Source organism: Schistocerca gregaria, chromosome 4 (assembly GCF_023897955.1).
Source record: "Schistocerca gregaria isolate iqSchGreg1 chromosome 4, iqSchGreg1.2, whole genome shotgun sequence".
In the NCBI taxonomy this organism is placed as follows: Eukaryota; Metazoa; Arthropoda; class Insecta; order Orthoptera; family Acrididae; genus Schistocerca; species Schistocerca gregaria.
The window spans coordinates 571770599-571796984 of NC_064923.1; the positions used below are offsets into that span (position 1 = coordinate 571770599).

Here is a 26386-nt window from a genome sequence, read left to right on the forward strand (position 1 = left end):
TGGATGGTTTGGATTTACAGAACACAATTTGTGAATGAATGAATCAGTCGTTCTTGCCCACTCAAACACACATCTTCATAGTTGTAAGTGAAATTTTCTAAAGTGTGAAATTACAATAATGCAGTATCTTTTTTTTTTTTTTTTTTTTTTTTTTTTTTTTTTTTTTTTTTTTTTTGTAGTATTCATTTTATCGTCTTCTGATGAAATTATTATATTCCATTTACAGGGTCGAAGCATGGCTCTCAGTGCATTTTACCGGATTGCAAGGAATACTATGGCCATGTGGTTTAAGCAGCCAGAACCCCTTGCATCTGAAGTGGAGCAGGAATTCTGGAAACATGTGGTGTCCCGGCAGGCACATGTCTGTGTCCATTCTGGTTCTATTGATTCCAGTGGCTGGGGCTATGGGTTTCCTGTATCAAAGAATAGCCCATTTGCAAAGCACCCATGGAATCTGAAAGTTCTCACGAACAATAGTGGTTCTGTTCTACGTTCTCTTGGTCCAGTGATGGGTGAGTAGTACTAATGCAGTAAGGTAGTAACATATTTAGACGGTAAGGATGTATTCAGTTGAAAATTAATGAATGGTGTGTTTTGTCTTGCTGATGAAAAGCTATTTTATTTTTAAAAAGTCATGATTAGCCACCAACAGTTGCTGAAAAAGTTTTTCTTTTTTATACAACCTGTTTTGGTCTACAGATCATCATCAGATAGCCTGCTTAACAATGGAAGAACACATGAAATGCATTACAAATTGAACTTTCTGTATATCACTAACTGCCACATATTTAAGAAAAACTTGCATAATGTAATGTTATGTACACACACAAAATCTTTACAAGCGCATACAAGGTGCTATGAAATCAATGGGTTCAAATAATATAAAATCCTTAACTCGTCACTGGAAATAAAAGTGCAACACATAAAGTAATGTAACAGAATGTGTCAATACATATCACGAAATACTTAGATACATTGCATACATACAGTTTTATCTGTTGTCAAACTGTAATATAAATTATGTTGTTAGCAGTGAAATTCCACCAGACACTGCTTTCCTTCATCTTTTATTAATAATCAACTTTCAACATTACAAGAGGGAGCACTCAACATACTGCCAACTCCACAGCTTATGGCAATTTACAAGTCAAACCAAAGATGACCCAAGTGTCTACATACATCGATAGTTACACATAATCACAATTTTAAAGCACAGCATGGAAAAAGTTTGTTTTTCAACATTTTTCATGAAAAATGTAACTTTTTGCATGTTATGTCAACTTAGTGGCCAACACAAAAAAATTGAGGCATGTAGGTAAACTCATTAGTGAGTAGTAGGTATCTGAAAAAACGGAAATTGCCACCTGAATAATGACCAGGTACATGCCCTAGAGTCTTCAGAATTTGTCAAAAATGATCAGAGTTAGGACAATGCTAGGGGCAGTTTTAGTATGAAGACATGTAGGTATCCATGTACCAAATATGACTAAATTCTAAAATATTCACCTTAGTACCCACCAAAATATCTGTGTTTTTACACGGAATGACCCATACGATTCCAGTGACTGTTACCCATTTCATAATGATTGACCCTTGACTTTGAGCTCATATTGTGATTACATCACACAGTGAACATTGACGTGTTGTACTTTGCCAGAATAGTCTTTAAGTGTCTGCCTTTACTTGATTTGTGAATATTAGAGTTTAACTGGAATGAGGACAGCATATGCGGTAATATTTAAGAGGAAGCATGCTTTTTCGAACATTTTCCCCTGAGTGTCAACCTTAAGGGGTCATAGAAGCAAACCATGATTAGGAGAATAATTTCCTTTGCACATTTTATAGCTACAAGCTTTTTCTATTTGCAGGCAGATGTTTGCTATTTTCAGAGCAGACATTTCATCACTATAGCGTCAAATGTGAGATGCTGTGATTGCACTTACCATTGTAGCTATAACAGCAAAGAGAGCATGGGCACAAAGCTTGAACTTTTGTTAATTACATCGTATGTCATGCTCCCTGTTAGGGATGCCAGTTATCTCTGAAACAACCAGTTTTCAGTCCCCCCTCCCTCCATTTTTTTTCTGTATCCACTTGAACCTAACTGTTAAAATTGTTCAAAATAACTGGTACCTAAAATAAACAGTTTTTAGTTTTTTATTGCTGTTATTTCCAGTAATAAATATAGACGAAGATTGAAGAATTCTGAGACTTTTGCATTATACATTTCAAGATATGTGTAATCAAAATATCAAATAAAATAGGCAAATAAGAGAAAACTTAATCCATCCACCACTCACTGCTTTTCTTGAAAAGTGATTGAGAAATTGAATATACAAAAAACACCAATATTCTCCCTCTTTTTTTAATGTTTGAAACTGCTCAAAAATCATGTTTTAGTCAAGGATCTTAGTAGTACCTGTAAATCACAAATAGCCAGTGCTAAAGGGTGAAGGCTGAAGTTTGATATCTCAATTTTTCATGTTAAGTTGTCCATTTCCAAGGGCGGCAAGCAGATAAAGGCATATTACATAGTCACAGGCAGCATATCAACTACTTTCTATTTGTATAATGAGCTGTGGGATTGTTAAGTTTTTAATTTATTACTGTTACCTTAATTTCCATGCTGAAATTCCCTGGCAGATTAAAACTGTGTGTCAGGCCAAGTCTTGAACTCGGGTCCTTTAACTTTCACAGGCAAGTGCTCTGCCAACTGGACTACTCAAACGTGACTCACTAACCATCTTCACAGCTGTACTTCTGCCATTTCCTCATCTCCTACCTTCCAAACTTCACAGAATCTTCACTCATATCAGTAAAGTCTTCCACTTCAGTCTTGAACTTTTCCAATATGGCTGCTGCTGCTGCTTCTGGAAACTGCTTTTCCACATATAAGTTATGAATTCTCTTTCTTATGACTCTGTGTTTAAACTTGTTGAATGCAAACTTCATTCGCCCACCAGAACACTCTCTCTCTCTCTCTCTCTCTCTCTCTCTCTCTCTCTCTCTCACTCACTCACTCACTCTCTCTCTCTCTCTCTCTTTAAATACAAGGCATAACCATTTTTTGTTTTGTTTTTAATTGCTATTATTTCCAATAATAAACATAGACATTGAACGAAGATTGAAAGATTCTGAGACTTCCTCAGGCTTTTACATTATACATTGCAAGATACGTAGAATCAAAATATCAAATAACGTAGGCAAGTAAGAAAACTTAGTCCATCCACCGCTCACTGCTTCTCTAGAAAAGCGATTGAGAGATCGAATACTACAAAAATCACAAGTATTATCCTACTGATTTTAACACTGCTCAAAAATCATGTTGTAGTTGAGAATCGTAGCAGTACATATTCTCTCTATACTCTCGAAATTCGCTTCCTTGTAATTTCCTTAATATTGAGACATTCTTTTGTTTTGTGTACTGACTGAGATAGAGAATTCCTTGATCTGTTCTTTTTCATCCTCAAAGTAAGCACAGGCACAAAATACCATTGACTTTTCACAATTTGATAATTGATGCACAATTTCACACAAGTACAAGGCAAGTAATTATATCATGAAGGCCGTCTCATATAAGTACACAACAACAAATGAGAACATGATTGTTTCATATCTGTCAGGAAGCCCCAATGAGGATACTGCAACAATGAACAGTGAAATGGAAAAACTGTTTAGAGGTCCAGTAACATAGCATCTGCGAGCCCACAATGAAAAGAACTAATGAATTAAACATGCCCATAAAAACATAATAGCTGTGAAAGGTAATGACAGAGCTTCCATTTATACTTCTCATCTTGCTCAAATGTGTTGCCATAGGGGAAACTATGGAAATCCATCCACCTTTACAAGGGGCGCTTGAAAGGTTCATGCAAAAATAAAAACTACTTACGTGTTTGGGGTAAACCTTTTTATTTTTCGACATAGTCTCCTTTTAAACTTATACACTTCATCCAACATTGTTCTAATTTGTTGATCCCTTCCGAATAATAGAAATTGTCCAAGTCTGCAAAACAGCTATTAGTTGCTGCAATCACCTTCTCGTTTGAATAAAATCTTTGTCCCATCCGCCGTATCTTCAATTTGGGGAACAAACAGTGGTCCGAGGGAGCCAAGTCTGGAGAATAGGATGGATGTGAAATGAGTTGGAATCCTATTTCCATTAATTTTGCGACCACAACTGCTGAAGTGTGTGCTGGTGCATTGTTGTGATGGAAAAGGACTTTTTTGCAGTCCAATCACTGGTGTTTTTCTTGCAGCGCGGTTTTCAAATGGTCCAGTAATGATGAATAATATGCACCTGTAATAGTTTTACCCTTTTCCATATAGTCAATGAGAATTATTCCTTGTGAATCTGAAAGGACAGTCACCATAACCTTTCCGGCCAAAGGAATGGTCTTCGGCTTTTTTGGTGCAGATTCTCACTTGGTAACCCATTGTTTAGATTGTTGTTTGGTCTCAGGAGTATAGTAATGTATCCATGTTTCATCCACAGTGACGAAGTGACACTTAAAGTCCTGTGGATTCTTCCTGAACAGCTGCAAACCATCCTTGCAACACTTCACACAATTCTGTTTTTGGTCAAGCATGAGCAATCTCAGAATCCATCTTGTGGATAGCTTTCTCATGTCCAAATGTTTATGCAAAATATTTTGTACCCGTTCATTCGAGATGCCCACGGCACTATCAATCTCACGCACCTTAACTCTTCTGTCATCCATCACCATATTATGTTATCAATGATTTCTGAAGTCATAACCTCCACAGGGTGCCCAGAATGTTCACCATCACCTGTGCCCATATGGCCACTCTGAAAATTTTGAAACCACGTATAAACTGTTCTAATTGAAGGTGCAGAGTCACCATAATGTTTATCAAGCTTCTCTTAAGTCTCCCGAGACATTTTGCCTTTCGTAAAGTAATGTTTAACCACCACACAAAATTCTTTCTGTCCATTTTTTGACAATCACTCAACTTCCTTGATTCACACGAATGCCAAACACAAAGAAATAGACCAATATGGCTGAAACTCGGTGTCCGTTCTTTCCAAAGATGCTACTAACTAAACATGACCTCGACATGCGCCAGTAGTGTCATCTCTCGGGCTTTGCACAAACCTTTCAAATGCCCCTCGTATTAAGACAGAATCACTATTCAGAAAGCAACAAAAACTGCCTTCAAGGAGACGATGGTTTCTCTTTATACTGTTAACATAATAGTGATCTGGCTTCTGTGACTCTCCAAGGTTGACATTCGCCAAAACATGCACAAAAGAGCTTTCTTGTAAATATTACTGTAGATGTCACCCCTTTTCAACTAAAAAGTGATATTAGTACACCAAATAAACGTAAACATTGCTGCAATTCCAACGAGATAAAGGACATAAATTTTCATCATGCAGCCAGATAAGAAGCTCAAAATGAAGGAGTCAATTGTTATGAAATAGGTGGTAGTATATTTATGATTATACAACTTTGGTATCATAAAACTACATTTTATTTCTTGCTTACGACTGGATTGTAATGAGTACTTTAATCAGAAAAATACAATGAAGTTTGGGTTTAGTTATTCTGATAGGTTTTAACTGATTGTAAAACAAGATTTTTTCCCCAAATTTTTCATTCAAAACTACAGGGTCATATTACATTCACATATTAAACAATTGCTGCTGCATTCAACTTTTTTATGTTCTTTAAAAGATTAATATAGGGGTCATGTTACATTTAAAGATGAATATTTGGAAGTTGAGATCATATGCAGTTTTATTTTGAAGATGTCCAAAGGAGAATGTTGAGACCAGCTTGGCTAAGGACTAGGACAAATGAGGAGAGGAGAATGGTAAGTGGGCTGCACAATTCATAGTGCTGCCAACAGTGAATGTTTGATGAAAGCAAGAGACAAAGGAGTATTCTCACATTCTAATGTCAATATGAAAGAGAAATGCACTGTGTATCTGGGGAAAGCAGTTGAGTTCTCTGGTCCCACGCAAATCACAACCTTAGAAATTGCAGCATATAAGAAACAACCAAATATTTATGACATCCAAGATTATAAGCTTGCTCTCGTAACCCCCATCCTCTGGCATCGGCTTACTTACAGTTAACACACTGTAGAAATACAAGGCCTCCTTTTCTCACCTCTCATTGGTTAGGTGTCACTATCATCCGAGATAATGACACCGGAGATGATAATGATGGTGGTGGTGTTGGTGGTGATTAAAAATAATGATACCACACACGATTGACTTAGATAGAAAGCTAAAAAGGAATAGACGATAGTAGTTTAACAATTTAAGTAAATCTGCTTATGATATGCTGCATTTCATTTTAGTCAGGGAGTACATTGTAACATCATATTTCATTGAATAGCGAACATATGACCCAATTTTCTGTCTGCCCATCTATTTGCAACAGATCAATAAAATTTGGAAAACACCACCAAAAATCTTCATCTACTGAAAATTAGGCTATCATTTTCTGAGTTAACATGTTCACTTTGTGAATGAATCAAAATCATACTTTTATAATGGCAGCGGAAAGCCTTGACAAAACATATTTCTGTTTATTTATTTATTTTATTTAGTGAAGGTAACGACGCACTGAAAAGTACAGGCATTGAATCATTGACAGGGACGAAACAAGACAAAAAATTTCGCTAGCTTTCAGACAAATTCTTTTTCGAGATGGATTACACACACACACACACACACACACACACACACACACCAAAAGAGAGAGGATAGAATCAAAGAAAGATATCTGAATAGAGAGGAAGAAGGAAGGATACCAAAGTATGTTTTATAATCTATGTTTTCTATAGTATAAGAGATTTTATAAGGCCAAGAAAGTTTTATCAGCTAAGCATAGAATAATGTAAGATATTTCGGAAGACAGTGAAAATGTTTGTACAAAAACACTCATGTGCCAAGGCTTACTCAGTAGATCAGCAGCCAGATAATAGTTTGCACCATTCACATCCCATCTGGCATCCAGCCTGTATCCAGAATTTGTCAGTACCACAATCACTAAGAATTCTAGGAGCATTTATTTGCAAAGTCCTTGTAGCATAGCTGCATGGCTTGCTGAAGTATGCTGACCAGGAGTGACCTTAGATACCTTTAGTGCAATGCCTGACCACTGGACGCTTCTTGCCCATAATACCCACTTCGGCCTACAGACATAGACACATGCCTAGAGCAAGATGAGCTGCTCCCTAGTGTGTTAAACACACCTTTAGCTGCATGATTATTTCTCAAAATTCTGTACTGATATTACTTTTAGAGAGTAACTTAACATTCTCTCCTCCCAAGTGTGGTAATCCAGTAAGGTATACTGGAGCTTCCCTTCAGTGTTTGAAAAATGTGCACCTAATAGCTAACAGCTAATTTTTATTTTCAAATATTATTTTTGTAGAACATTTGAGACAAGATATTCTATATTTCGGGCAGAAGTTCAATGTGATACCAAGACAAATGGCAAAGTTCAATAAAAAATAAAAATTAAAGTTTCAGGTTAATTAGGACACCACTTTAAATACTGATCACAGTAAGCCATACTAAGCTCAATTTTTTTTTTTTTTTTTTTTTCAGGCGTGACAGTGCCAACCCTCCATGTGGGAATGTTATTCACAACATGCTGTTGGTACAGAGATCCTCACGGTCTCCCTTGGATTGAATACCTTCACACAGGCGCAAGCAAGATTTGGTAAATTAATAATTCTTACAAATTAAGTTGTGTATCATTGTGTGTTTGTAGTGAAAACTGCTTCGGGTGGTTTCTCAGTTAAATAAATTGTGTGCTTACAGCTTTGTACTTCACCATATAAACATAAAATTTGGCAAGCTTTTAGGTTACTGAAGGAAATATGTTATTTACAAACAAATAGATATATTAAACAGTCATGATGTTTAGTTAGTTATGAGAACTGTGAATTGCCATATTTTTTAATCATTAATATGGCTGTTATTATTTTTTAATCACTAGTATGACTATTATCTTTTGGACATGGGAGAAAGAAGAGAGACCACACATATATTTATAATATAAATGCCTTGATGGCATTACATGATATCTTAAGCGAATGCACCTAGGTCCGACCTCTTGTAGGAATCGTGCTACATGCTGCCGAGCAATGAGGATTGTGGACAGTGGATCACTAAGGAAATAGTGTATGAGGGTTTGGGAATTTGGTTTGGATGGGAAGTGTGCTCAGATAGCCAAGCAGTTCAGGCGAACACGGGGCCATACAAGCAGAGTGAAGTAAAGGCGAATGGATGAATGTCAATCGCTGTCTAATTATGTGGTTCATTGGGTTTGCGAAAGATCAGTGTTGTTATAATTACTAGCGAAATCTATAGATTCAGACTACCAGAATGGAAATAAATGACTAACAGGTATAACAGGTGAGAAAAATTATGTATTATCTTCTCGGTGTATCGAAGAAAATGAAATTTTGCCAGAAAATTTTTGGCCAGATTGCTACACTAGTAAGGACCACTGTGTGCAGGACCTGTGAGGATGGGTTGTGAGTCGTGCTTGGGTAGCTCAGATTGTAGAGCACTTGCCCACGAAAGGCAAAGGTCCTGAGTTTGAGTCTTGGTCTGGGGCACAGTTTTAATCTGCCAGGAAGTTCCATATCAGCGCCCACTCCGCTGCAGAGAGAAAATCTCATTCTAGTAAGGACCAGTTGTACAGTCCCCAGCTAGCAACTGCTTAAGTTCAACTCTGGAAGTAATGCGGCAAACGTGTTGTACGAACATGTCACAACACATAAACGGAGAATAATTGCGGGTTAATTAAACCGCTGATTCTGGCAGGGTTAGTGAAGTTAATCGGCGAACAAAGTTTGACAATAGCAGGAATAGCTACAGAATTGGTGATGACAAGATTGTTTGTTAGAACGAGGAAGGAGAAGATACGAAGATATCACACAAATTATGGAAGAATAAAATGACTCCAAATTTATATAAAAATACTACTTTTCGATCTCATGCTTGAGAAATTGGTGTGTATGAATGAAATGTGAAACTATTTCCTAACATACAGCTTTTTTCTTGTAGTAGGCCTAATAGGCATTTGATATTGGTACTTCATGAACTATATTCTGTCGTGTTATAAAATTGACCATTTGCGCCAAAACAGTCTTGTTTATTTGGTGTGTGTTAAAAAATTGCTGCAGTATTAGAAAGGCCTATTTTGTTTTATCTAGCAGACAGTGATGAAATAGTTGTAATCAGATTGAGGAACCGCACCGGTCTTGGGTATTATTTGTATTAACAACTTTTTCAGTTTTAGATAACGACATTCCGATTTTTATGTAGCAAAACGTTTGATGAACTCTGATGAGGTAATAGATTCTTTCGCAGAAAGGAAAGCACATCATGTAAAGCTGTAGCAAGATTAGAGAGGAAAAAATGCTAGGAGCTAAGGATTGAAGAAATGCGTACTTTCTTTACTTTCTTGCTTGTCTCTTGTCTGAGTTCTTGTTATCCCAATTCCAAATAATCCCATCTGCTATTAATTGCAAGATTTTTTTAAAAGAGGGGCAGGTTGTCAAACCAGTCAACTGGGAGCAGGAGAGGCACCACAGGACATTTCAATTCCCACTGTCCTGAATATAGTCTGATGGCATCCGTTACAAAATATACATGTTTCAATTCTGCAGAGCAAAATACAGCCATGTGCGATAGAACAATGCTGTATGAAGAGGCGTGGCACTAAACTTCGGCACACTTAAGACCAAATAACATGTCTTACATTTCCTCGAACAAATACGTTTTATGTTTCAGACTTTTCAGAAAGATGTGCGCTACGATGTGGACATATTTTTGAAAATTCGATTTTCTTGTAGTACTGACCCAGTTCGCAACTATCGGTAGATCTCGGTGATATGCAGAGCAGTCTGAGTTATAGTGGATAGTCTCCATGTGACCTGTGTTTACATTTAGTGATTTTGCTTGTTTCCCCTTCATTTACTCTCACATCAAATGAAAACAAAACTGATATCTGTGGCCGGGAGCTATCAATTTAATTAAAATACATTCACATAATTACGGAAGGCTAAAACATGTTATTAGTTTCAGATTTTATTTTATTTTCGCCTTTCTGACAGTCAAGCATTAATCGCCTTGCAGAACAATGAAGTTATTTTTGTGTGTTTGCTAAAGAAATTTGACTTTTAGTAACCTTTTCCCCAGAGGCAGTCAGTGTATTTGAAAGAAATGTTTAATTCTACTGGCTAGTTTCAACTGTCCACTGCATTTCAAGTGCATATTTTCATCTTCTAGCACATACGGCATTATGTGATAATAAAGAACCAAACATGATGTAATACAGTAATTGTGCTCCAAGAAAATTTACACCCTGAAAACTACACTGAAAAGCTTAATATCAGGTCGAAGTCTACTTCATTGGGAATCTGGACATACGAAGGTGCACTTTGAGTATGCACTTTAAATGTTCACATTTTAATATGGTTCATGAAATTACGGTGCTCTTGGAGTATTCTCTGATGTCTTGTTTCTTTTATGAGATACTGTATGATCTTTAATGTTTTACATGTACATACATACGGGCTTTCTAAGTCATGGTAGCTGCGCAAGCACTATGTTGCCGGTTACCTGTGCTCTCGGGCAACTGCTGAAATGAACCTATTTCTAATAGGTCGCGAGAAAATATTGTGAATGGTGGTTTGAAAAGTATTACTTTCAAAGTAAGTATCCTTTTACGTAAGTTGAACTATGTGCGAGAATGTACCATGAATTTCTTAAATCACAGAGCATTTGATTCTCATTTAAAAATCAACTCTTTGATGATGAGCCATTTAGAAGAATGTCAAACCCTGAAGATCAGACATTCATGTCATTATTAAAAATTTTACTGCCATATTGGTGTGATATATCTTAAAGTGTAACATGGGCAAAAAAAATCAACATTATATGTGGAAGCTTAGCTTCTCTTGCAGCTTATTAACCATAGAGACCAATATTATATGTGTTGCAACATTATGTCAATTAATTTAAACTATTAACTTTCCCTGTTTGTGTGTTCGTGTTATGCAACAGTGATGTTGCTGTTGGCTGACTACATCATGTGTCCTATGCTCTGAATATCCGCTGTCATTGACTGGCAAGATCACTTGACATGAGCTATGACTGGCTTACAAAAGCGCATTGCGATCACAATTTCAATGATTCAGAAAGCAATATGCTGTGTTTGTTGGAATTCCAATGTATACTTTCATAATATGAAAATATGCAGTGTACAGGTTAGTGCACATCAAAGATATTTCCAAAACATGTCTTTTTCCCTGAGTTTCATTTTCTAAAGTACCAGGAAATTCTACACTCTTGAATAAAACCATAACCATTCAAAGGGTTGATAAGTTTTGCAGTTCCGCAGGAAAATATACTATCACTTAACATGGAAAAAGCGTATTTTTAACCGGGAAATCTGGGGAAAATCCAGGATTTTTTTTCCTTGTTTGCATATACACCCTGAATTAATATTGGTAGACTATCTACCCTCTGCCACATTCCATACAGATGAAGATGTAGATCAGTAGTTAAGTGTATTGCCGGTGCACCACAACTGGAAGTGTTGCATTGCAGGTGACAGTTTACAGGTTGTATATTGTACTACAATTAGGTAACTTTGAAGGACATATGTTGGTAATTTTTCCATTTCTGTTGTTCAGACAATTTACACTGAAGCTCAACTTTTCTTGCAGGTATGGCATACCCGACACCTACAGTACAGCATTCAGAAACGCTCTCGGGAAACTGGTGCCACGTTATTGCCGCAATCGCACCATCTGGTTGCCTTCTGACACTGCCATGGTGCCGCCCCCAATGCTCGTGCAACACGGTGTGTCTCTCTGCCATACTGTCCAAGAGCCAGGCCAGTTCATCATTGTCTTCCCACGAGCCTTCACTTCAAGCATTTGCACAGGATACCTGGTTTCTGAGAGTGTCTATTTTGCTCAGCCACATTGGCTTGACACTGCTGAGCAGGTTTTTAAGGTAAGTACGTTTTCCTTTTTAGGTAGTACTTTTGAGAGAGAACGGAATGTAAAAGTAAGTTTTATAAATAGGTGGAGATGTGACATGTAAAAATAATTGAAAACAAGTGACAAACATTGAATGCATGATATACTATCTAGGGGAGGGGATGAATTTCATGGATCTAGGACACCTATAGCACTTCCAGGGATGGGAATGGTGGAAGGAGAAGGAAGGGCTGACATGTAAGCATGCATCTGGAACACATGGGTAATTCAAACCAAACTTCATACACACTGATGGGGAAAAAAGGTTGGTAGGCATGTTTCTACACCTGAAGGTTGATGTCTATTCAAATATCGCACCAGTCTCCTATAAGAGTGGCACCATTACGAGGATGCAAATCAGGTTTTCTTTTAATACATGCTGTAACAGAATGAGAATGAACGTTTTAAGTTGATGTTAGTCAAGAATGCTTTTCAGACAACGAAGAAGCCATTATCAACCACCAGTGAGTTGAATGAGGTTGTTTAATAGGCCTACAAGGAGCTGGAGGTTCCTTTTGTGGTACTGCAGAAAGACTCGGCAGGAATGTAGTCTTTGTACATGATGACATACAGTGGGGGTCACGAGAATGTACGGTTGCAAGAAAATTGGGCTCCAGACAGCCATGTGGCACTACTGAGAGGGAAGACCACCTTGTTTGGTATATGGCTCTGGAACATTGAACTACATCTGCAGCAGCAATTTGAGAAGCAGATAGCACTACAGTGACAGAACAAGCTGTTACAAATCCGTTACTTCAAGGACAGCTCCAAGCCAGATGCACTGTAGCATACACTCCACTGGCCCCAAACCACTGCTGTTTGCGACTTTAATGGCCAAGCAAGATCTCATTGAAGGGCTGGATGGAGGACTTTTGTGTTTTCTGATGAAAGCTGATTCAACCTTGGTGCCAGTGGTGGCCATATGTTGGTTAGGAGGAGGCCAGTTGAGGGCCAGCAATCAACCTGTCTGTATGCTAGACACACTGGACCTACACCTGGAGTTATGGTATGAGGTGCAATTTCGTACGACAACAGGAGCACTTACGGTTATCTCAGCACCCTGACTGCAAGTTTGTACATCATGCTGGTAATTTGACCTTTTATGCCGCCATTCGTGAACAGCATTTGAGTGTGTGTTTTCCAACAGGTTCAAGTTCAATCACACACCACTGTTGTAACCTAACATGCTATACATAATGTCGACATACCACCTTGGTCTGCTCAATCGCCCGATCTGTCTCCTGTCGGGCACATATGAGACTTCTTTGGATGACAATTCCAGCTTCATCCACAAACAGTATCAACTGTCTCTGTATTGACTGACCAAGTGCAGCAGGCATGGAACTACATCTGACAAACTGACAACTGGCACGTGTACAATACAATGCATTGTATGCTTGCATTCAACATATGTGCCAGCATTTCACATTTGCACTGGTTTATCTCACACTTACATTAACCTGTGATCTTGTAAATGTTAATCACTTAAATACGTTACCTAGATAAAGGTATTCCTGAAATTTCATTACTCTACGTTAAATATTTTTTGGTGTTGTGATTTTTTTTTCCATCGGTGTACATATGGCCTACTATACCTTTGGAAATTCTGATGGGGTCATCAATTTCCAAGAGGAATTCCTACACTCACTTGATCCAGCCCAGTTCACTGTACCACTCTTAACTTTAAGTGAGATCTCCAGTTCTTTTAATACAGAAACTTGACCTGTCAAAACTATGTATTGGCACATGGCAGTATGCGTAGGTGATTGCAGTGCATTTGAACTGAACTAACAATCTGAAAAAAGAAAGGAAGAGAGTTGAATAATCTTTATTCCTCAGATACTACTCATTCCAAAGGCTCTCTCTTTTTACCTTATTAGACAGAAATTTCCAATGAGACTTCCATTCTAAATCATGATCATTAAATCACAGGTGCAGTATATTAAGTGCTGCTGAGTTGATGTACACTAACAAGCCTAAACAATATGATCACTGCCAATTGTGATGTTGGATGCTGTTTGGTGGCGTTGTGGGCACGTGGCGTGGAAACAAAAGTATGTAAGTGGAGCAGACACGGATGGGAGATCACCGTAGCGAAGATATAGGCAGCAAATGTGGAAATCCATTGAGATAAGTTATTTTGACAAAGGGCGGATTAATAAGCAGAGAAGGTGAGTGAATATCTCAAAAGTGGTGATGCTGATTAAATGTTCAAATGCCGGTGTCATGAGCACCTAAAGAAAAAGGTAGGAGGACAGTGAAACCACAAATAGACGTTAAATGGTTGAATGTCCATGACTCTTCACAGAACACATTCGGAGCTTGTCTACTCTGTAAAGTAGGATAGATGGTGATCTGTGGAATCTCTGCTAAAAGAGCACAATGCTGGTGCATGCACAAGTGTTTCGGAGCACACCGTTCATTGTACATTGTTGAACATGAAGCTCTGCAGCAGACCACCCATACGTGTTCACTTCTTGACCCAATGACACTTTCAATTACGATAGCCATGGGACCATCAGGATTTGACTGTTGATCAGTGGAAATGTGTTGGCTCTTTGGGTGAAACACATTTTTGGTATATTAGGTCACCGGCTGTCTCCACAAAACCCATAATTGAGGTGAACGGCAGCATGAAACGTCCAGCATGCCAGTGATACAAGCTGGTGGGAGCAGTAATATGCTATGGGAGACATTCTCCTTCACTTGCATGGGAACTGTGGTGGTAATCAAAGACATGCTGACAGGGCCAGAACAGTGGTTTGAAGAGCATTGTAGTGAACTGACATTGATGTCTCAGTGACCAAATTCACTTGCTGTAAATCCAATGGAACTCATCTGATCCTTGTTGTGTGCTATCACTGCATACACAAATTAGCAATCTGTTATTTACGCCAGTTACATGAACTGTGTGTAGACATCTAATGCCACATACCTCCACAAACCTACCAACAAACTGTCATATCTTAGACACACATAATCAGTGATGTATTTCATTCCAGAAATGGACAAACAAGCTATTAAGCAGGTGGTTATAATGTTTTGACTCGTCAGTGTATAGTGTGCTGTACTATATAAGGATTTTTTAAAAGATTATTTGTTTACTGCATTTATGCTTTGAAAAACATGTAAAATTTATTTTTACACTACAGACAGAGCTCATTCCTTTTGCTGTTTACTGTGTGATTGGGATAAATAAATATCTATCCAAGGCCGAGTAATCAGAGAGTTTTCTAAATAATTCACTCAGCAACACCTCAGTAATATACATGTTGCAATGCTGTAGCTAATGATATTTTGTCGCTAACTGAGTAAATGTTAAGGAAAAATTGTTATTAATCTGTCTCTCATACAGGATATTCAAGAAAGCTGTGAGCCTTCCATGTTTTCTTTGGAGAGATTGCTATTCAGTATTGCAACTGACACACGGTCCAACTTGGAGGTTTTAAAACAGGTGAGCATTTAATTATACATCACGTACTTAATAATTTGTTCTCAGCACAATGTAATTGTAGTTTCATGCAAGTCAAAAGGTCTTAAACATTTCAAGAATGTCGAAGATGTTAGAGCAGAAAGTACTGGCACTTTAATTTTAAAAATTCTTTGAGATTTACAAGATCATCTGTTTCTGCTTTAAGTTAATTGTCAGTCAGCAAAAATAAATATACTTATCAGATTGCAATAGACTGATACATACACAAAACCTGACAAACAAGTTTTTTCTGGTGCATCACGGTGCTAAGCAGTTGAAGTTCTACAGTTCAACTGAAATCTCATCAACTGGACTACAGAACCACCTTGAGACTTTAAGCCTACAAATTTAATTCTGAGGCTGCCTAGAAATCAGAGTAGTTATATTCACTCCAGTACAGCATCTTGTGAGTCAAAACACTGACTGCCAAATTCTTGCTTTTGTGCCATCCAGTGCAAATATGGCCACATCTTTTGTGGCGCAGGAAGAACTGCCTCTTCTTTCCACATCTGAGCTTTGCAAAACTCTGCCAGGTATGATTGCAGGAAGGCGATGCAGGCAGTATCACATATCATTCGGGACACTCTTTTGCATGCTTTCATGAAAACCTTGGAAGAACTGCATCAGGCAGGTCATGAAGTAATCGAGTAGCTGGAGAACCTGACCTTGAACATTAATTTTTCCTTTTAATTACATTGTTGGTTGTATATATTTTTTGATGTCTCAAGTTTTCTTGGCATGGCTGATTAATACTGTGCTTCTGGGTGATCTGCCTAGTTGTTTCCATTTCCTGCACAATATTTTGGCAACTGACCCAGCCATCTTTTTTCAGGTGGTGTGTGTTTTGCTGTTATGTGTACTCACTGCCTGGACCCCAACCAGACTGTGAAATGTTGTTTGTCCCACACCACAATTTATAGCTGAATTCAATTCCTGATGCTCACTCTCAGTTTTGATACTCATTTGTCAGAGCTCACACTGTTGTTCTGTGAAATGCAAGGAACATCAGAAACACACCTGATAAAACAACAAAGCATATCAACTGCCACTGAGTCATGCCTCAAGTATAATGATGAAATGAAATATGGAAAGACCAATATCATGGTACAAACGGCAAACTTGTGGAACAGCAAAATTGAGGAGTCTGTCAAAATAAAGATGCCAGAAAACCTAATAAAAGAGGAGTGGAGGGTTCAATTCAAACAATGCGTGGGGCCTGGAACTCAATTTTTAAAATCTCACTGACCATAGCACCCACCAGAGTTGGAAAATGTTGATAGAATTTCCATTTCACAGAATATCAAGGCAAAATATGAGAAACAAAAGAGTATCATGGAGTGTAATGGGTTTCAGGACACAGTCCCTGCTATAAATAGCTGCATGAGACCGAGAGTAATTTCAGTCCAGTGGAGTCCAGGCAGGCAAAAGTCACAGCTCCTGAAAATGATAGCTGGGTAGCAACAAATGGAAACAACAATTTGTCAATCACCCAGAAGTACAGTCTTATATATTTTTGTTTGTAATTGTTACTGTAGGAGAGCTATGGAGTCCAAGACTGAAATGCTTAAACAGAGGGAAAAGTTTTGAGAATGGTTTGATTTGTAAGCTGGGTAGGATATCACCAGGGCTCCAGACTAAAAGTGAATACATTTGAAGAAGGCAAAAGGTAGATCAGAATGACATCCCAGCAGCAAATGAGTTTTAAAAATTCTGTCAAGTTGAGGTGCCAGAAAGACCACACAAGAAGTCAAGAAATAAAAGAATGACAGAGTAAACACTGAAGTGTAAATGAGTGTTAGCTGGACAGCCATCATGAAAAAGGGGCAAAAGCTTGAAATAACAGAAGAAGAAGAGCCATGTATTTAATTTGTTGCTGCTCCATTCATACTTCTGCCATCATCAGCATTCCCTCATGTATCCCTTTATTCCAAGTTTTTCATTTCTTTATCTTGTTAAGTGGTATCACTGCCATCTATAACAAATAAACTTTTCAAATGACTTCTTTTGCTAACAAATGGTCGTCACATGCTGTCCTATTGTCTCCCCCCCCCCCCCCCCCCCCCCCCGACCCCCCGCCAATCCAGAGACTGGGGTGGCATTTTTTTCTTTATGCCTTGGTTTGTACCATGCCATCTAACCTCAGTATTCTCTTTTCCTAAGTGAGGAAACCCTTGAATGTGAAACATGTTTGTCAACTTTTGTTTGTGTATATCTCTCTGTTTCCATGTGTTTAAAGAAAACTTTTACTTGACTAAATTGATTAGGACAGTATTCATGAGCTGTTGCAATGAACACACAAAAGCTTAGCAGCCATGTTTGCACTGACTTGTGTGTGATTAGTCAGTCAATATTCATTATATTTAAAACTTGCCATAACAGAAATAGCATGTAATACGAACTATATGACAGCTGCTTTGCGCGAGACACCACTTGTGCATTATGTTTCATTTTGGATAAGTGGCTTATTCCATTCTGCAGTTAGATATAAAGCTTAAAACTTCTTAATTTTTATAGTATTTTAAAATTGGGCATTGCAAAACATCTGTATTGCTCTCACAGTCAGAATTCAAAATCTGTCTCCTTACTGTTGTGACAGTAAGTCAAGAAATAATTTGCAAAAAACTTAGCGGCAATAATAATCAGCCTAATTTCCTGAAGTTTACTTCATTTTTCTACGCTTTGAACCTGTACATTCAGACAGCTACCTCATTGCTTTACAAGTCCTTGATAGCCAGCACAAAGAATATTTTGCTTGTTGTTGCAGCCAGTATGAAACCCCTTTGGCCATGGTATCATCAGTTACAGAATGTCAGCCATCCAAAAGAGATTTTAGGGACCCAAGCAAATGAAAGTCACTGGGGGCAAAGTTGGGACTGTATGGCGGATGTTTCAAACATTCTCAATGTTTGTATGTATGTATGTATGTATCAGCTCCTGTGTTTGTCTTACTATGTGACAGCGGGCATTGTCATCCAGAAGAATCACTCCCTTTGTCAGGGAGCCAGGTCGTTTGTGGTGAATGGCTTGTCGAAGTTCCCACAGAGTGTTGCTGTATGACACAACATTCACAGTCTCACCATGAGGCTGGAATTTCTTCATTATGACCTCTTGCATGTCCCAAACAACAGTGGTGTTGAACTTCTGTTGACGGGGAGACGGAATGTTTTCATTCCATGGACAGTCACTTGGTTTCCAGTTGAAAAGTGATGAAACCAAGACTCATCCCCTGTAGCAATTCATGCTATGAAGTTGTCTTCTTCCTCAGAGTACCAAATGATGTGCTTCTAAGACATACTTATTGCGTTCCAGTGTGCACTTCATGAAACTGCAACTACTCATACATGATAATGTAAGTGGCTCCATGTGAACAGCCTATGGTATTCACTACACCATCAGCCTTCATGTGCAGGTCATTTTAAATGATCTCTGTTCCACACAATGCAGTGTGATTTCTGTTACCACTGGCACAAGATGACCAAACCCTCGTGGTCTCTGAAGCTCGCCTCCCATTGTTATCCTAGGTCCCACTAAACACAGCTTTCTGTAATAAACAATTGTCACCATAAATGGGAAGCATTTCATGGTGCACTTCCTCTGAGAACAGTCCTTTGGCCCATGAACAACACATTACTGCACACTGTTCTGCTTATGTACACTTTTGGAGCACACCATCTGTCTTGCATGGGCTATCCCTTAGCCTCTGTGATGAGGGTACAAGTACTGCTATCTGCTGGCAAAGTATTTGCTCGTAATATAAACACAGTATAAAGTAAACTGATGTTTTCAAGTTATTTACTTACTTAACTCAGATATTTAGTTAGTACTGCAGTGTGAGTTCATTTGCTATGCTTTGTGTTGAGCTATGTTTTAAATTTAAATAATTGGTAATTGCAGGAGTAGAAGTAATTGCTTGCCACAGCTACATTGTGCTGGCTAACCATATTGTCGCACAACTGCAGCCCGTCTTAGATAAGGGGTTCTATCAGGTGGATTGGGTGCTAGGAGAAAAGAGGTGGGTAGATGGAGAGGGTGGTAGAGGGAATGGAGACTGATAGCTGGAAGAGGAAGCAAGGGGACAGGCTACAAATGTGATATATTGTGAACAGGATGAGTGGTTTGGGATGGGTGTGTGGTTTGGGATGGGCATAGGGAGATAAAACAGAGGAATAGTGTGTGTCAAGAGAGTAGTGTGAGAGTTGATTAATAGAGTGAAGTAGTGGGCTTGGTGACAGGACTAGAAGTAGGTTGGATGGTGTTTAACGGAGATTGAGGCAAGGAGATCAAAGGGTAACTTGTAAAGCCAATTCCCATCCAAACAATACATAGAAGCTAATATTGTGAAGAATCAAGATGGCATAGTTTGTGAAATAGCCATTGAAGTTGAGCATGTCATGCTCATCAGCATGTTCTATCACTGGGTGGTCATCTTTACTGTGACTACAGTTTTTCAGTTTCTTTTCATTTGGGTGGAGATAGTTTTCAGTTCATTTGGATATGGCCATGCCCACATAAAAGGCTGTTCAAAATTTTCTGCAGAGTCGATATGTGGTTGGACTACTTTCACAGGTGACACTGCCTGCGACGGAGCTGTATGTTGCGTGAGTCCATAGCTCAGGTCTTTCACCAGGGTCTTCCTCAAATGTTGACCCATGTGACATGGGATTGGGGATATGCAAGGAGTAAGAACGAAACAGGATATTTTGTAGATTGGGTGAGCAGATGAATACTGCTTTGAGTGGGGTGGAAATTCCAGTGGAATACATATTGCAGTTATTCCAGTTAAGGGAGTCACTGAGTAATGAAGGGAATGCTCCTCTACATCTGCTTCATGAGGATGGTTTGAGAATAAGTGGAATTTGTGGATGTCTCATGAGAAAAGTCTTTGTGGGCTAAATTTGGAAGGTAATGCCCATCTGTGAAAGAATTAGTAAGATTTTCAGCATACTGGGCAACATGTTGCTCATCTCTGCTGGTGGACTGCCAAGGAGTTACCAAACTGTACGGAAGGAACATTTTTAATGTGGAAGGCGTGACAGTTATTGTAGAGGTACTGCTGATGGTTGGTGGGCTTCATATGAACAGAAGTTTCTATGAACCTAGAACAGTGGCCTATTGTGCTCATGACGGCCAGATGAAATGTACAGGAGAGAAAATGTTGGGGTGGAGACTGTTGAGGAATGAGTGTAGTGTTCTGACCATAAGTTCATATTATGAAAATATCATCATTGGACCTGAACCAGTTGAGATTCAGGATCTGGGGTAGTCAGGAAGGCTTCCTCTGATGTCTCATAAACTGATTGCATATGAGTGCACCATGCTGGTCTCCGTCGCTGTACTCTACATTTATTTATGTATATTACCCACAACTGTTTCTCCATCACATGGTCAAAATTCTGTATTCCATTCGTTTAGAGTTAATGATTTCTGTGGCTTAATGAAAATTCTGTTGTTCAGGTGCTGCCAATGATACTGAAAGTCAGGGAGAGAGAACTGGATCAGCGAAAGCAGCTTTTTAATCTTGGTCTTAAGACATCAGAGAGGCTGCCATTACCTGAAAAGAAGAAGTATCGACCTGCAAGAGAAGAAGATGGGGATTACGAGTGTGAAATTTGCCGAGCAAATCTCTTTGTTTCACTGGTAATACATTATACCTCAACTCTTTTTGTTTTAACTTAGAAGTTCAATGTCATGGTTATGGTTACATTTTGTGTACTTAGGTTGTAATAAACTAGAGTTTGGTCACTCCAGCTATAATGATTTAGGTTGTCTATTATTTCAAAAATTCATTTCAGATTAATACTGAGATTTCCAAGCCCTAGCTCTCAGAATCGGACGTATCTTCACATTGCAAGAAGTAGGAAAGCAGTAGAGCAAACAATACTATTGTCCAGAGTAGATGAGCAGATAATCCAGGTGTTAATATAACAGAAAAAAAGAATTTACACAAGTTTTTATTTGTTATCTTTCTGTCAAGTGGTTGAATATCTTGACTCAAGAAGCTGAAACTTTCCCATTACACTGTTGTTAACCTTTCCACCAAAACCCTCAGCCCCGTGGAAGTTTCAGTGCTACCCAAAGGCCTCACCTTGAGCCATACACCCAAATTCAACCATTATGGACTTGTCAGAGACAATCCATCCAACCAAAACATAGTTGCAACATTGAACCCCACCTCTCTGAATTCATACCACCACCCAACAGTGATCCCCCCCCATTACATAACTACCTGATGATCACCTTTCAGAAATTCCTTACTTCCTCAGGTCCCTTCCTTAGAATAACAGCCTTTCAGCAGAAGAAAAAATAATGATACACAACCTCAAAACAAATCCTGTCCTACTCATCCTGCCTGCAGACAAAGGTTCCAACACTGTTGTTATGAATCACAGTGACTACTTGGCAAAAGGCTTCTGCCAATTATCTGTTTCCTCTACCTATAAACTCTGCCAAAGTGATCCCATCCCAGGCGCACAATACAACCTCCAGTCCCTGCTTAATGCCTTAGGTCCTTTGCAAAATCTCATCCTTGAATCCATTTCCCTCCTCACCCCTATGACCCTGTCCACACCCACCTTCTACGTGCTCCCCGAAATCCACAAACCCAACAATCCTGCAACCCCCCCCCCCCCCCCCCCCCCGAGTGTAGCTGGTTATTGTGCCCCCCACTGAAAGAATTTCAGCTGTTGTTGACCAACAATTACAACCAATTACCCATAAAGTAGTCTTCAACATCAAAGATTCACATTACTTCCTTCACTGATTCTCCTCGATACCCACCCCTGTATCTTCTGGATCCCTACTCGTCACTGTTGACACCACCTTCAACATCCCTCATGCCCATGGTCTTACTGCTATTGAACACTTCCTTTCTCAATGTCCTTCAGACTCCAAACCTGCTACTACTTCATTCCTCATACACCATACTAACTTTATCCTAACCAACAACTTTTACTCCTTTGAAGGGAAGGTATACAAACAAATCGATGGCACAGGCATGGGCACTTGTGCAGCACCCTCCTGTGCCAATCTGTTTATGGATCATCTAGAGCAAACCTTTCTTACCTCCAAAAATGCCAAACACTTAGTCTGGTTCAGGCTCAGATGCTATCTTCATGACCTGGACTCAGGCCCAAGACACCATACCTCATTCCTTTACAACCTCTCTGATCCACTTCAACTGATCACCCTGAAGCCAGCATGCCACATTCCTAGACATTGACCTCCACCACTCTGATGCCTCCATCCACATTAAACCCTCCGACCATCGGCAGTACCAGCAGCATTTCACACCAAAAAATCCCTGCCTTACAGCCTGGACGTCCAGACATAACATATCTGCAGTGACAAGAACTCCCTTGCTGAGTATGCTGAGGATCTCACCAAGGCACTAGCCTCCAGACCTAGTCCACAAACATATCTCCCACGTCATTTTCCCTCACACCCCCAATCCTCCTCCTCCTCCCCCCCCCCCCCCCTCCTCTCAAGAGCTGGCCACAAAGGAGTGCCCCCTTTGTCACCCGGTACTGCCCCAGACTGGAACAACTGAACCAGGTCTTTGATTACATATCATCACCCCAGTGAGGGACATCCTACCTGAGATCTCTCCCACCTCTTCTACACTTCAATCCCCTTGCCACTTCCTATCCCAGACCTTTGCCACAAGGATCATATCCATGTGGAAGATACAGCTGCAAGATCTGCCCAATCCACCCACCCAGCGCTTCCTATTCCAGTCCTGTCACAGGTTTATCGTACCCCATTAGGGGCCGAGCCACCTGTGAAAGCAGCCATGTCATTTACCAGCTCTGCTGCAACAATTACACAGGTTTGTATGTTGGTATAACCACCAACCAGCTGTCCAGCAGGCACCCTGTGGATCAACTTGCAGCTGATCATAATATGCTCGATTTCAATGACTGCTTCACTACCCACGCCATCTGTATCCTTCCCTCCACCACCAGGTTTTCTGAATGCACAGATGGAATTTATCCTTACAATGCATTCTCTGCTTCTGTAATTGTCCCGGCCTCAACCTGTGGTAATATACTGCACCCACACACTCCACCCAATGGTTTTACAGCTGTGTCCTGTCATCTCCTCCCCATTCTCATGTCTCCCAGCCTCTTCGTTTAGTGCTTTCTGTCAATGCACCCACCCATCTTTCCACACTCCTTTCCTTTATGCTTCTTTTTTCTCCATCTCCCTGCCTCACGACCTCCTGACAGTACACCTGTTAGCATTCTAGACCTTGCACACTCCACCAGACAACTTGCCTCTGTCCTCCCACCAATACACTACTATTCCATGTGACAGTTGTCTTCAGGCCTCTGCTGCCAAATTTGGGTGTCATGAGGTGTGCTTGCTTGTGTGTGCAAATGGCGTGTGTCTCTCTCTGTAAAAAGACATTCAGGCCTGAGCTGCCATAGTTGGCAGAGTCGTGTGTGTGTGTGTGTGTGTGTGTGTGTGTGTGTGTGTGTGTGTGTGTCGGTGTGTGTGTGTGTGTTTCTCTTTTGCTGATGAAGGCTGTGGCTGAAAACTTTGTGTAAATGTCTTTTAATTGTGCCTGTCAGCAACTTAGTGTGTCTTCTTTATGGTAAGTAGCAATCTATCTTTTCTTACATTCTTGGTAACAAAAGAAAAGAGAAAAAAGGGAATGTGGGTACAAGAACCCTGTCCACAGTTTGTGGAAAATGATTTGCCCCGGAATTTCAGACTTTATGTTCAGGCCTTAGTTTTCATGCAATAATAGTTTCTGCAAATGTGTATCGAAGCCTATGTATTACTCCTATACGTATCTGGCAAAATAATACCCCTCAAATAACGAGGCTACAAAATCCAAACAGCAAAAGAATTTGTCAGTACATAAAGGAATGAAAGAAGTGAATAACATAAGAGTGAAGAATCATACCTAAAAATATTTCCTTCCTGACAACATTGCGGGTCTGTGTGAAACTTAAGTTTCTCCCAGTGTATAAAATGTTCAAACAACTTACAGTAACACAGTTGGGTGATGCCTTTGATAACCACAGGCCAGTTGTCAAAGAAGTCACCTAGCTGAATTGTCTTGTGGTACTGCATTTGCTCTGGTAACACTTTTCCATTTGAGAAATGTCCTGACGGAATCATTCTCTATATTCATCAGTAACAGAACTTAGGCTATCCAGAAAGAAGCTCAAATGATCATTCAGTAAATGTAGTTTAAGTGACATGATGCAACCCATTAGGCGATATTATCTCAATAGTTCTTATATAGTGTTATGATAGTTTTCTGGTTGCCTAAAAATTTCATGCAAACACTTGTGAAAAACAGACTTGCCGTCCTTTCAGCATCAATCAACAAACAATTTATGGTCTTACATATTTCCTTTATTTTTGCTTCACCGTTCCTTGGAAACATCTTTAAAAAAATATATGAATCCTCACAACCATGCCTTTTCGGGACAACGAAAGGGGCTTTCACCGTGTTCTTCTGTCCATGCAGTAGGTCATTCTGAGTGGGTTGTTTTTTCCATAATAGTGATTTTTCCTGTCTCTGTTACCCCATTCACATAGAAACAGCAGTGCTTCGTGTACTCGAGCAGCATGCCAAGAAGTATTGAAGTTATCTTGAAATCTCCACGTACACCCTTTTAGTAATCCTCTAACTGGATAATTGTAGTAGCAGTTTAATGTTCTCATATTTTCTTCAGATTAACTGTGCGAGCAACGGGAACAGAAGGAAATTTGTTTTGGTTGTGGAGCAGCACTGCTTTCTGACAGTAAAACCTCCTTTTACACTTTTCAGCTAACTGACCCAAAAAAGTGTAAAATGCGGGAAAGTGTAAAATAGAGAAAAGCATAAACAACATAACAAGCGAAAGTGAATAAATTACTCTTACCGTCATTCTCTTTATATCGCTCAAAATACGAAAATAAAAAATTTGAATTTTGTCCGTTTGAAAAAATCTTAAATACTTAATTGTTTTTGTTTCTTTCTAACAGCAATTAGCCCTGCTCTTTTGTGAAACCGCATAAAAAGATATTTGTGTCCTAATGTGAGACTTATTATTGATATTCACTATAAAATTACAGTAAATAAAACTTTAGCACAATATTGGTTAAAACACTAAAGTTTAGAGTCTTCGTAAACAGAGAACAATAGGCAAAATATGTACAGCTTGTTGCTGACTTGGTCATTCAGTCCAGGGACATCCTGGGTGAGAAAGAGGGCAGAAATTATTGTCATGTTGCGGAGCATCTTGAGGAGGAGTGTTTACATTTAACATCAGGTTGTACCAACATAAGGTTGCCTTGCTTGGATTAGAGTTTTTCATGCAGAAGTTCCAACAATTTGTGGAAGCCCATTATAGAGACGGCCTCTTTCAAAAGCAGTGTTTCTTTGTGTAAATGACTGTGAAATTTAATTTAAGCTCTTGTAATACAATGCAATGAGCAGAAGGAAAGTTGCTCTACTAGACTCACTATGATCAGATCTGATTATCATTCACGCAATGACTCAGCATACTTTCCCACTCTTCCAAACACTGCAAATCTATAATACAGGTGGCCATGATTGAAAACGCCTGCAATGAAGGCTTGCTTACTGCTAGCCTCTTCCATATCTGCATAAACTACTGCAACCTACATGCATTGCAACCTTTTGACTGTAGTCAAGCGTTGGTCTCCTCTACAATTTTCGCTCCCTCCACACTTCCTTCCTGTAGCAAGGTATCGATTCCTTGATCCCTCAGGATATGCCCTGTCAGTTTATCCCTTCTTTTGGTCAAGTTTTTCCATAAATTTCTTTTCTCTCCAGTTTCATTCAGTACCTTCTCATTATGTATTTGATCTATTTATCTGTTCTTCAGCGTTCTTCTGTAGTTCCATATT

At 39.2% G+C, this 26386-nt stretch overlaps 1 protein-coding gene across 13 annotated transcripts in view; it reads left to right on the forward strand.

Moving 5' to 3' along the window:
* LOC126365822 (uncharacterized) overlaps nt 1–26386 on the forward strand; it is a 182930-nt gene that overhangs the window by 132743 nt on the left and 23801 nt on the right. For all 13 annotated transcript variants that reach the window (XM_050008432.1, XM_050008439.1, XM_050008433.1 and 10 more), the window contains 5 exons: nt 227–512; nt 7589–7703; nt 11728–12019; nt 15401–15499; nt 20972–21154. In XM_050008432.1, the coding sequence (XP_049864389.1) occupies nt 227–512; nt 7589–7703; nt 11728–12019; nt 15401–15499; nt 20972–21154 (975 nt within the window). The remainder of the gene's footprint in view (nt 1–226; nt 513–7588; nt 7704–11727; nt 12020–15400; nt 15500–20971; nt 21155–26386) is intronic.